Source organism: Neophocaena asiaeorientalis, unplaced genomic scaffold, assembly GCF_003031525.2.
Source record: "Neophocaena asiaeorientalis asiaeorientalis breed wild unplaced genomic scaffold, Neophocaena_asiaeorientalis_V1.1 scaffold347, whole genome shotgun sequence".
NCBI lineage: Eukaryota > Metazoa > Chordata > Mammalia > Artiodactyla > Phocoenidae > Neophocaena > Neophocaena asiaeorientalis.
Window position 1 is genome coordinate 474,938 of NW_020171818.1, and position 13,041 is coordinate 487,978.

The following is a 13,041-nucleotide window of genomic DNA, read 5'->3' on the forward strand; positions in this document are numbered from 1 at the left end:
AGATGATTTTTTGGGGTGTATTTTTTTTTTTTTTTTTTTTTTTTTTTGCGGTACGCGGGCCTCTCACTGTTGTGGCCTATCCCGATGTGGAGCACAGGCTCTGGACGCGCAGGCTCAGCGGCCATGGCTCACGGGCCCAGCCACTCCGCGGCATGTGGGATCTTCCCGGACCGGGGCACGAACCCGCGTCCCCTGCATCGGCAGGCGGACTCTCAACCACTGCACCACCAGGGAAGCCCTAGGAGTGAATTCTTAATGGAACTGCTGAGAAACACACCAGACAAGTTAGTCAAAGGCCTGCGTCTTGGCTTACCAGTGAAATGATGATCATAAATCATTCCTCATCAGAGAAAGCCTGGAGGGCCCTGCCTTCCCATGAGAAACATCAGAGCGGTCTTCCCTGCACACTCTGTGAGAAGGTATCGTCACTGACCTTGTTCCCTGAGGCTTGTATTGGTCTTTGATCCCCAGCCCCATAACTGAACCAAAGGAAACTACACTAGGAAACAGAGACAGAGGGTAAGACCAGCCTTCTTCTCAATGTTCCATGAAATACACTTCAGGAAGCTGTTGTGGTCCCACAATAGCGTGTGAATTCACGGGTAGCCTGTGAATACCGGTCTTTGAGAAATCCATTTCATTGCAGCCGTATTGGGTGAGGCAGAATCATCTTCCAGGATGGTACTGGGTGAAAGTGACACCTCAACAAAATCCTAGAGTTGCTACCAAGCATTTCTTCCAAGGGACCCAACGAATTTTCCAGACAGACACTGCCTCACCAGTACTTAAGATGTCTCCTAATTCCACCTCCATTAACATTAGTTGAGCCTGTACCATGTGCCAGGAGCCATCCGAGGCACTTTTAGAACACTGCATCCCTGAACTCTCATCCCCCACCCCATGAGGTCATGCCTACTCTCTCCATTTTTCAGAGGGCTTGCAGGCCATGTGCAGACTGGGATTTCACCCAGGTCTCCTAAACCCCAGTCTGGCACCCCTACTCCTGTGGCAGGAAGGTCACAGGAATAAGCAATGAGCCTGCCTTAATTGTTCTTTTTTCCCTTTTTTTGTTCCTCCTCTCCCGGATGACTCGACAGTTCTTTTATGGGTAGATAATGCAGCAGAGCTACTGTCTATCATTCATTCATTCATCCATTCCTTTAACAAACATTTTAAAAACACGACCTATGTTTAAAGCCAAGGTGGATCTCCCCAGGTGAGTAAGCAGTTTGTCCACTAATGAAGTTTTTTAAGGGAAAAGAAAAATGTAAACATGACTGTATTGAATACGCTCTGGCCTCGCTTTCCTCACCTGTAAAATGTGGGTATTGGAGAAAATGAGCTCTAAAGCCTCTCCCAGACTCAGATTTATATTATGATACTTATGTAGGTTATAGAAAAAAAATGTTATTTTTTAAATTCTAAGAACAGAGGCCTAATTCCCTAATGAGATCATATTTATATCTATAGTGTCTTTTAGCCCAGGAGACCTGAATTGTCTTTAAAATAATAATACACCCCTGGAAAAATGAACGACCAGGTGTCTGGGGGAACCACAACGAGATAGTTGATGGCAGAACTACAGTAAGTCATGTCCGACTACAGGATCATGGGACCACGTTGGACCAGATTCTTCCAGACCCCCAGGGTGGCCTCCACAGTCTAGCAGACTGGACCCATCGGTCTGAGGGAATGCTACAATGCTGAGTGCTTCCATGTCGTTGAGGCCACCTGTAGTACCACAGTCCTTAGTTAACTAAGATAACAGTATGCAACCACAGGAGGGCACACAGTCTCAAGAGAACCGGACATACAAAATCCCAAATATCCCAATGAGACAATGGAGGTTGGCACTCTAACTGGCTTTTCACGTTACAAGAGAGTTCACAGTTGGGTTTGGTGTGATTATGCAAACAATGAGCTCCCCAATTCATGAAAAATACACCATTCACAATGTCAATTCCACCCAGTCAGGAAAAAATCATTGCAAGGCACATTTGTCATGGACTGGAGGGAACAATGTGTATAACCTACAATGCCAAGATCTCATCTCTTATCAAAACCCATAGACCAGGACTTCCCTGGTGGTCCAGTGAATAAGACTCCACGCTCCCAACGCAGGGGCCCCAGGTTCGATTCCTGGTCGTGGAGCTAGATCCAGCATGCATGCTGCAACTAAGAGTTGGCATGCCACAACTGAAGATCCCGAGTGCCGCAACTAAGAGCTGGTGCAGCCTAAATAAATTTAAAATATATATATAGATAGATCCTTCCATGCTGACAGTGTGTCCACAGCACAAGTTAGAAGAGTTCGTGAGTTAATCCTGAATCACTGATTACCTGAAGTCTACAAAGTTTTTTCAACCAAGATATAAAACTCTTACCATTAAATATTTTAAAATTCTGCCTTTAGACAACTACATTGAAACCTGACAAAATAAAATAAGCCTAAACAATGTTATCGATGCTCGCAGGAATATAAATAAACTACAGAGAACTAATCTAATCTGTAACTACGTTTAACTGGCATGTACCAACAAAATCAGAAAAAGTGGCTTGGTAGCAATTTGGCGCTAAAAAGCAAAGTTCTGAAAATGCTTTCTGTAACACCTGAAATACATTTCTCTAAAAGCAGAAGCCGTCCAGTTTAATATGCTTTTCCTTGTTAAACCTAAAAGGCTGGTAAATCTTGAGCTGTGTTTTTGTGATGCGTAAACACAAATCTCTCTTTTTCTCTGTGTCCCACCTTTATTTGAAAGGATTCAAGCTGGATGAATTACTTTCATCTTTGATAAAACAAGGTCTTTGAACTGACGTTTTGGCTCTGCAGAGGCAAAGCCTCAGTTTCCAAACTTAACTATCTGAGGAGGCCGAAGCCCTCAGAGAACAATGCATTTTTCACTGTCAGGTGAATGTGCTGGCATCCTACCAGCACAGCCTCTAATAGCAATCAGTCTAACCATTAACGAGAATCTTGGGTATTGTACTCATTTATTTTGATGATACTTTTTCAATGTGAAATTACAAAGAACCATTCTTCCAGTTAAGAGAGATGAGAGGCAGATAATTAATGGATCTTAAGGAAAAGCACACAATTAAATGTGCCCAGTTTCGGCCTCGACTGCCCAAGGTCCACACCAAAGAAATCTTGTCACATTTCCAGACACCATGATACGTACTTCACATACAGCAGGTTTTGAATCAAATGTCTGGAATTACATAGTCACAGAGAGTTAGAACTCTACAGGCCCCCATGAGCTCGCCCTCACGCAGAATGCGTATTTTAAAAGGAGGAATCTGAGCCAGAGCTGCAGCCCTTGGGTCCCTTTGCCCCTCTGAGTCTTGGTTTCCTCCTTCTTAAACAGATCAGGGTAACACCCAGAACCTCACATAAATGACTAGGGGTCCTCCCAGATCTGAAAAGTCCTGAAGCCTTTCCAGAAAGATCCTGGCTGCACACCTGAGGGGGAAGGGTGCCCCATCTTAAGAAAACAGCATATGCAACCCGAACTCGTGACCCGATAAATCTGGACCTTCCATATTCTCTTCCAGATAAGAATTTCCCACTTAAAAGTACTTACCACCATATTCTTTTTTAAGTAAGTATCCCTCTAAGGCTTTTAAACTTTAATTGGGTTTACCCTCAAATAAAAATTTCACACTTTTAAAAACCACATAAAACCATTTTAAACTGCTCGAATTTTTTTACCATATATATTAGTTAGTTTTCTACTTTAAAAAAGGCAACAAAACTAGTCAACACACAAAAAACTAAAGGAAACAAAATTCCAATGGCCCTGAAAAAATAGTGAGCACCAAGAAGGCAAGGATTTTGTATTATAATTCCTTCAATGTCCCCCAGGTAACTAGACCAGAGTTTTGTTTTGGTTTTTGTACACGTGACTGATAGTACAATTTTGGAATAAATCAAGAAAACCTATTTTTGGAAGATGCATGCTTATTTTAATTTAGCACTTTAAACCTGGTGTCTCAATGGCCCAGTTACTTTTAAATGGCATAACACAGGGAGGTCAAGAGCTGTTGATTAATTTCTAGTTGTCTTAAAGAACAAGAGAGAACACCCTTCTTCCTCAGGGCAATTCGCTTCTGTTCAGATCTCAGAAAACCGTAAATGTGAACACGTCCGAATTTAAGCCATTGAACGCAAAGCGCGTGATACAACTACTTGTGAGCAAATTTCAAGCGCCTGCTCCTTTACAAACAGACACAGAGGAGCAGAAACTCTGGAACACTCTATTTCAGAGACAGGCATATCTGAAGCCTGAGCTGTAGGAAAGGCCTGAAGCACTTTGCATACAGCTCCTGCCCGTGGAAGCAAACGAGCAGAGGCGCTTCTCAACACATTCCCTTTCAGTAAAAAGGCCTCTAGCGAATGTGCATAGTCTAAATGACTAAGTAAGTTTCAGAGTGCATTTCCAAACAACCTGCTTTGCACTTTGTTTTTAACTACAGGGACATCTTCGAATTCCCCTACGCTGGCGCTGGGACTTCTCACAGTGATGAGCTGGCAGGGAGGCCACACAGCAGGAGAGCTAACCCAGCAGCCAGGCTCCAGGCTTTGCGGGGCTGTCACCTCTGCCTGCGCACCTCGTCACACACAGTCATCCCTCCGCAGGAGCAAAGAACCGCCCGCGCACACGAGGCATGAAAGGTCTAACCCTGCTCAAAGACACAGCAGCACAAAAAAAAAAGTGTTCTCAGTATGGGTCTGAAGGTCAGGGGTTGGTTGTGTGACCAGAGGCTGAACATGCAATTTCCAACCTGTGTGTGTGAACAGGCTGCTGGGAGTGTATGTGTGAGGGTGCGCACGGGTGAGGACGGGGGCCCCTGAGTGCGGTGCAGCAGCGTAGACAGAAGCAGCACAGTCCGAGGAGAGGACCGAGTATTGATACTGTAGAGCCTCAAACAGCGCCGGCTGGGGTTTTATCTATAAAACACTGAACAGCCGAGCCAAAAGGCCCCGTCAATCAAGTTGTCTGGCCTTCTGTAGACAAAATATCAATCTCAGGTAATCAAGTGATTTTTGACTCAAGGAGGAGATGTTTTGGTGTCACAGATAAGGCTCCGCCACAACAATCTGTACGGGAAAAAGAAAACTGAGCGTATCGAGCAAGCACTCAACCAAAAGCTCAAAAGTCCCTAGGATCCCATAATGTCCAGTTGGTTACCCACCCTTTCCCCCACAGACACTCCCTATCAGCCGCACATGACCAGAGAGCGAGGCTGGCAGGGGCTTTTTCCCTGGCCCTTCTCTGTGGGTGTCTGAAACCTTGTTTAAAGAAGGGAGGTAGGCTGGACCACAGGCAGGCCTCGTTGCTACCTCTGGACCCGTTCGCTACCTTGACACCACTCAACCCTCTGGTTTCTCAGCTGGCATCCCTCTGGCAAATGAAAAAAAGAAAATTGTCATCTATCATTATTTATCTCCCCTTTAACTCACTTCCAGACAAGAGCCCTTTTCAAACATTGGGACACACAAAATACTTTGAGAGCCAGCCAGTAGGAGCTGCTAATCCACCACTAGAAAGGGCAAATGGAAAGTTGGAGAACAAGTTAAAACAACTTGGCTATGCTGGCTACGCTCCAGGGTATAAAAAGCCAAAGGGAGGACTGGAACAGAGGACCATCTCATAGACCTTTAATTGTGGGCAAGAAGACCGAGAAACCTGAGCCATACCTTCAGTGAGAAGCATTTTCCACCTGCCCTTCACCACCATCCGTCCCCTTCCAGGTGGACCATCCCTCCTCTAAAGGTGGTGTGCCCGTGCCAGATGCCCTGTGCTGGCCACAAAATGCCAGGCTGATTGGGGCCAGATTCTGCATACATATTTGCCTCCCCATCATCAGCAGAAGGCAGAGTCTCATGAAAAGAAATGCCTGGTCTACAAAGATTCAGACTGTGATTTCTGAAGTGGGAGTATGACAGACACATGCTTTGGAGTCCAGAATAACTTAGAGCAGCATGTAGAGTAGAAATATAAAGTTCTCAGTTGCTGTGGTTTAAGTTATTGAGGTACAGCGAATAGTACTTGATATTCAAGATTAAATCGGAAGACTACCTACTACAATGAAATACAGACTTTCGCCCAGGTAGCACAAGAACCCCTTACACGCCGAACTAGGAAATTCCCCAGACTCTGGAAAAGCTGAGAGAAAGTCCAGACCTTTTCAGAAGTGCTAGCTTCAACTCTTACATCTTTCATACGATGCTCTGATCCTCCTAAAAGTGAAAACAGCCTAGGACTGAGATGAACTGTGTACAGAAATAAACCCGTCTACCGCCATCGCCAGAACAAGATGTCAGTGTGCTGAATCACAAGAGATGCACTTGAAAACGTACTTGAAATGTACCTGTACCAGCCAATGAGCATATCCATGAGGAGGTATCTACCCTAGGGATATCACCCAGATGCAATTCAACCTAATGTACTGTAATATCCTGTTATTAAAGAAACTATCTGCTTAGCTCAAAGCCTAGTTTTCATTTTAATTCATACATCAAACTGTATCTTCTGCTGGCCCCACAAATATTGCAATGTCCTGACAATTTACTGAGGCTAGGTGGTTGTTCACCCAAAAGACCGGCCAATGCCACATCTGCAGGTTTCAGGGCCCTGTTCCAGAATCACGTCACTCATTTTCCTAGCCTATTGGTAGAGTCTGAGTTAATTCGATGACATCCTTGTCAGTTCTCCTCTGCCTAAATGAATCACAGAATTAAGTGTTTCACCTGATCAGACAAAAGCTACACTCAGCAGCTCTGTTCACTATCTTTGGAGATTCACCAGGAAGCTTTTGGTAACACCCATGAATATTATCTTCCCCCAAAATGAGTGGTGACCTACCAGAGATACCTTAAAAAATGTCTTTTAAGATGTACATGGAAATAACAACAGAAATGACTCCGGTTCACTGTCCAAGCTACAAAGTGCATGGCCAGTGCCTAGGTACCTCCCCAGCAAACACACCTGGAGAGAATTATAAGTTGTGACTGCCCCAGGGCCCTGGTCAGAGTCTTTCTGACTCAGTAGAAGGTAAGAAAAAGGGACACGTGGGCATGAAAGCAGCACAAGTTCTAGAAAAATCTCAGGGCAAGACCTACCACTCTGGGCTTCTGCTGGTCCAGGGTATGCAGGAAGGCAGAGTTGGGGTCCAGGCAGCGCTCGGGGTCACTGGAGATGTCCTCCTCCGAATCCTCATAGGAGGAGGAGAAGCCAGTGGAAGACGCAGAGGAAGAGGACAGTTTCCTCAGCGGCAGGCCGCCCCGAGGGCTTCCCTGCGCCTCCTCCAAGGCACCATCCTCCTGGGCACCCATGTCTGTAATGATGACGGCAGGGATATTGCTTCGGCTGCAGGCCTCTCCCCGGGAAGGCCTGTCCTTCTGATCTGGGGAGAGCTGCTCTGGGCTGGGGTGGGCATCTCTGCCCTGAGGCTGGCTTCCCCAAGTCCCCTCGGATTGTACCCCTGTGACACACGTCCAGGCCAGACCCGCTTCTTCCATGGAGCCCAGCCAAACCCTGGAGCTCCCAAGCTGCACACCCACCCTGTCCCCAGGAAGGCACTGAGGTTCTTTCAGATCTTTTGCTTCCCAACAGAGCAAAGGCTCCAGCATTCCGCCAGAGGGAATCCCCGCCTCCAACTCCCCCGGGCCTGGCTGTGCTGAGCTGCTGCCCCCAAGCAAGCCCAGCGACGCAGACCCTTCATCCACTCTGTTGGAGCGCGGCCGTGCCTCCCTGGCCACTAGGGCCCCACTCTGGGTCCCCTCGGAGCCTACTGAGCCCCAGTCTCTGGGCTGCCTGAACCAGCTCGGGGCCTCAGAGGAGTCCGCCGGACTCTGTGCGTTCACAGTCCTCTCCTCTGGCCTTTTGTCCCCTTCAGGCGCCCCGGAGCCCGGCATGCCACCGGGCAGATTTCCTCTCCCCACCTTCCCAGGGGGCTCTCCACTGCAGGGCCCGCCCCTCTCTGGGGCCGGACTTGTCTCACTGCCCAAAGACTGCCCCTGACTCTTGGCCAGGGCCTCTCGAAGGTACACACCCCCAAGCTCGCGGGCCCTCTCAGACAGCTCAGTGAGGGCAGGGTCCTGTGGGTGGTGTGGCCCAGTGGATGTGGCTCTCGCTGCCACTTCTGTGGCCATCATTAGGTTCACTCCGACCAGCCCCAACGGGGGAGCTTGGTAATTCTGAGTTCCCAAAGGAGGAGAAACCCTCTTGTCAACTTCCATAGCAATGGGTGAGCCACAATGGGGTCCGGCCGGGACCGGCTTCCTCATTTTCACCGAAGCGCCTGGACCCTGAGCCGCTGATCCTGCCGGGGCAGCAGGGCCGGGGAAAGGTGCTACGCCCTCTTTGTCCTTCGAGAGGCGTTGGCTGGGCGTCCCTCCTCTTCTCCCGGCCTCTGAAGTCTCCGGACATTGTTCCCCCCAGGACTTTGTCCTCCGCCCCTCACTCTGAGCCAGGACCCTTCCTGGGGGCTGACTGATGCTGCGGAAGGGGCACGGGGAGGGCGATCGAGCCCTGCCCAAACGCGGGCTGCGGGGCGCTTGAGCGGCGGAGCTCTGCGCCTGGATGTGTGCCTCGAACATGCCCACTTTCTGGTTCACCTGCACGTTCTGCAGCTCGCGCTGTAGGATTCGAAGCTTCCTTTTGGCCTCCTCCGGCCCCGGAGGGGAGAGGGTACCGGTGGTCACCACCTGCTGCCCATCGCCTCTTAGGCGACCCGCCCAACTCGGGCTGCCCACGCTGCTGCCGCTGCCGCTGCCGCTGCTACTATTCAGCCTGCGCCGGCCACTCCGCCAGCCCGGGGGGCTCCCGGGCTCCTCCGGCGACGACTCGGCTGCGGGGAAGAGGAAAGAGGAGCCACTCCCGGGGCTGAAAACGCTGCCGGGGCTCAACACGGCCCTCCTCGGCGGCGGGGGCGTCTCGCTGCTGCTGGGCCGAGAGCCGCCGCCGCTCTTCACCTGGTTGGCGCTATTCATGATCACCAGGCTGTTGAGTGCATAGCAGTACATAGCCATAGTACTGGGTCCGCCGCGCTGCCCGCCGCCGCCGCTCCTGTTCCGGCTCCGCCGCCGGCGCCTCCTCCTCCCGAGGCTCTCGGCTCCCGGCTCAGCCCCAGAGGCCCGGCGGCCGCGGCTCCGCGCGCTGATGGGGTGGCATGGCCTGGGCGTTGGGCGGGGGGCAAGACCGCGGGCTCAGCCCCCGCCGAGTTCCGTAAACAACAGCGCCGCTGTGGAGACACAGGGAGAAAAGTCAGGACCCTAGAGGGCGGGTGCGGGGGACGGCTAGGGGACTAGGACTGGTATTGGGATCCCCCAATCTGTCGGGGATCGGTGCCACTGGACATCTTATCTACAGGGGCTGTGCGGCACGGCGAGGACACAAACCCCGGGGGCCCTCGGTCGCCAGCTAGGTTGTGGGTGTGTTTTCCGAGTGCGCTCCCACCCTTCGCCCCAGACTGTGATGCGCTTGAAGGTCCCTTCAAATTCCAAATTCTAAGAGTTGCCTCCAGAGCCGCGCGGACGGGCGGGGGACTGTACAACCACTTGATTGCTAAGCGGGCTATGTGCGGGGCGCGGCAGATTCCGAGCTCTCCGAGAGTGAGGACACCCCCTCCACCGTCTCTGGGTCCCCTCGGCTTTGCAAACACTGGTTGCATCCGGTATAACGGGGCAGCTCCCCCCACCCGCCTTGGGCTTCAGGATCTCCTCGCTCCACCCTCTCTGGCCATCAGGGACCGACTCGGAGGGAACCTGAGCTGGACCTGCCTTCCCCGGTCGCTGCCTGAGCCCGGATCTAGGAAGACCCCTGCGTGCCTGCCTTTTACCTTCCTGACCCTGGCCTTGGTGCTGTGTCCCTCGGCCTACGACGGCCTGGGCGCGCGGCGGGGCCGCAGCCTAGGCATTTTTCAGCACTGGCTTTGTCGCCAGTCCCCAAACAAGTGTGTATTGTGAGTGTGGGTGCGTCTGCGCGAGCCCGGGGCCGAGGCGCTGCTCGTCCCCTGTACCGGAACCAATACACGCCGCCCCCCCGCACGCTGTCGCCCCCCGCGTAGGGGTGTGTGTGTGTGTGTGTGTGTGTGTGTGTGTACGCGCGCGGACAGCGAGTCCGCACTCCGCACACCCTGTGCCGGAGGACGCGGCTGCCTCTGCGGGGTCCGGGACCCTTGCCCACTCGGAAGGACTCCAGGGTGTGCATGGCTGCAGCCGGGCGGAAGCCCGGGCTCTGCAAACCTCCCGGGGCCCCGCTCTAAGCCCGGAGGCGGCGCGGCCGAGTGCAGGGCTTCTCCGCATCCTGGGCAGCCTCGCCCGGCGCCAAGCCGGCTGCCCGGCGGCCGGAGCCCGTGGACGCCTGCAGCGCGCCGAGGTAGGCGGCGGGGAGTCAGCGGCCCGGAAGGCGAGCACGGGAAACGCCGAAAACTCGCTTCTCCCTCCTCTCCACGCCACCCTCCCCAATCAAACCCCCTTGCCCGTCTCCCCGGCCCACCTCTCTGCGCCTTTTCAGAACCCGGAACCCTCAGATTCGCTCCAGAGCAGAGAGAGAGGGGAAAGAGGGTTCGGAGGCGAGAGCCATTAAAAAGCCGCCAAACTTACCTACAATTGCTCAAGATTCCCGCGTCCTGTGCAGACTACATGGCCCGGGGAAGCAGACCTCGAAGGAGAAAGACGGCTTTAAAAGTCAAAAAGCTCGGAAATGGTTTCCTCACTTCTTTTGGAAGACAAAAAAAAGGGGGGAATGGGAAAAAAGAGGGAAAGCTCCTCGGCCGGGGCGGGAGATCCGGGCGGTGGCGACGCCGGCCGGCCCTGCACGCCCTTGTGGGCTGTGGAGATACTACCCCTGTCAGTGTCTGCTCCCGGCTACAGAAGGAAGTTGTGAGCCTGTCTGGGGTTGAACTCAGCGGAACAAGTTTTTCTTTTCTTCTTTTTTTTCTATTGCTTGGCAAGACCGAGGGAGGGAAACACTGAAAAAAAAAAAGTTTCCATTGTTAGCTAACAACCAAAAAAAAAAAAACCTTTTAACTTCTGCGGGTTAAAGATATACGATCCATTTTCCACACCCTCCAGTGAGCCTCGCTGACGGCTAGCTTTATGAAACATTTTTTGAAAAATGTTTTTAATAAAGTTTGAGCGTGCATTTTAAGCAAAGCAAATCATGGGGACTTTTTTTAACATTTAAAACGGGCTAAAGCCTTATATAAACGGTTTGTGTTCTTGTACACAAATATGCAAATTCGAAGAAGGTACTTTGTGGGCACCTCGTTGCAAAGTTGCAGATTTTAAATGCTTCACACTTGTATTTTGGAAGACTGGTTGGGCTGTGAGCTGTTGATGGTTTTGCAGTACAATTGCTAGTTGTATAAACACGCCTTTGCACTGCACATTTTTCTGTTACTAAATGCACACAGCAAATGTGACATTGGCATATTTTTGCACTCAATTCTCAAGGGTATTTTAAGAAAAAGGATGGTCCTGGAACTAAGAAAGCCTGAGACCCCTTGCTCAGTCTCCTGCAGCTGGATGATTTTCAAGAGACTTTTTCCCCCAACATCAGCAATTACTACTGGTCAGGGATCTTACCCCATTTAAGCTCTGGTGCTGCAAGTGTGTTTTCCATAATTCCCTAAATTCTACACTACAGAATTTAGTGGAAAGAGGGAAAACACAGCTGCCAGGCTCAGGAGATGTAAAACTCTAAAGCCTGAAGCAGTCCTAATAGTCTTATTAGCTAAAATTTAGATGGAAATTTTGACTTTGCTTGTGGCAAACCCATCTCTTGCTTGTTTATGTAACAATACTCTGTGAGAAAAGCTGCCTGCTGCTGCATCAGAAAAAAGACTCATGTTAAATCTGAAACTGAGATCTTCTAGCTAAGAATTCTCAGGAATGAGACACTTTTGAGTCCTACTTGTTTTTTTAACGTGCCATGTTGAAAAGACTGAGACTGGTTCCTCTCCCATCCCCAACGGGGCTAAATAAAAAGAGCCCAGTCAGGTGTTGACTCAGGATCTGGGCAGTTGCTAAGGCAGAGAAGCCAGCCCTACCCTTGCCCCTAATTCGCTTCCCCAGTGACAAGAAACAGGAGCTGCCAGTTCCCAGGAGACCCACTCCATGGAGCTTATTTCTATCATAGGAGATGCAAACACCCATGCCAGGTGTCGTGGTGGAAACAACTGGAGGACCTAGCAGTGCATACAGTGAACACAGACTCGTAGCTTTCCAGCCTCTGGGAACTCTCACTGTCACCTCACAGCCAGACATCATTGGCATTCCGAAGAGTTGAGAAATTCAGGCTCCCTGAATGAAGAGTTCTTGCTCAGAACGCAGCCAGCAACTGGTCAGGTGTCGCATGCTGAAGGGATTCCTGCCTTGGGCTGGCGGTAGAACTAAATGATAGTTCTACCAGTCTGAAGTTCTAACTGTGCTACCAAGGACGGCAGGGATTAGGGAAAAGATGGAGCAAAAGCCATATCTGGAAGCCAGCATGGTTGGCTTGCATCTTGAAGCAGAATCTGGTAGCCTTCCATGATTTTAAATAAACAAAGAAAAAAAGTTATATAGCACTTATTATCCAGGCACTGTTCTAAGCACATTATAAATATTTACACATTTCAATCCTTATAACAACCGTATGAGATACATACTATTATTACCCCCATTTTATAGGTGAAGAAATTAAAGCACAAAGTGGTAAGCCATTTGCCACATCTATTCAATATTGTACTGGAAGTCCTAGTCAGAGCAACTAGACGGGAAAAAGAAATAAAAGGCATCCAGATTGGACAGGAAGAAGTAAAACTGTATTTATTGATAATATGATTACCTATATAGGCTATCTTATGGAGTCTACAAAGAAGCTACTAGAACTAATAAGTGAGTTTAACAAGTGTATTAATTGCAAGGGCTGCTGTAACAAAGTACCATAGACTGAGTGGCTTAGACAATAGAAATTCATTTTCTCACAATTCTGGCGGCAAGAAGTCTGAGATCAAGGTGTTTGGTCGGTTTGGTTTCTTATAAGGCCTCTC

The 13,041-nt window shown here is 50.1% G+C and overlaps 1 protein-coding gene across 1 annotated transcript in view; it reads right to left on the reverse strand.

Moving 5' to 3' along the window:
- ITPKB (inositol-trisphosphate 3-kinase B) overlaps positions 1 to 10,871 on the reverse strand; it is a 95,294-nt gene extending 84,423 nt beyond the window's left edge. The window contains exons 1-2 of the mRNA XM_024738946.1: positions 10,610 to 10,871; positions 7,124 to 9,246 (exon numbers count right to left, since the gene is read on the reverse strand). Of these exons, the coding sequence (XP_024594714.1) occupies positions 7,124 to 9,034 (1,911 nt within the window). The 5' untranslated portion in view covers positions 9,035 to 9,246; positions 10,610 to 10,871. The remainder of the gene's footprint in view (positions 1 to 7,123; positions 9,247 to 10,609) is intronic.
- Between the last annotated feature and the right edge of the window lie 2,170 nt (positions 10,872 to 13,041).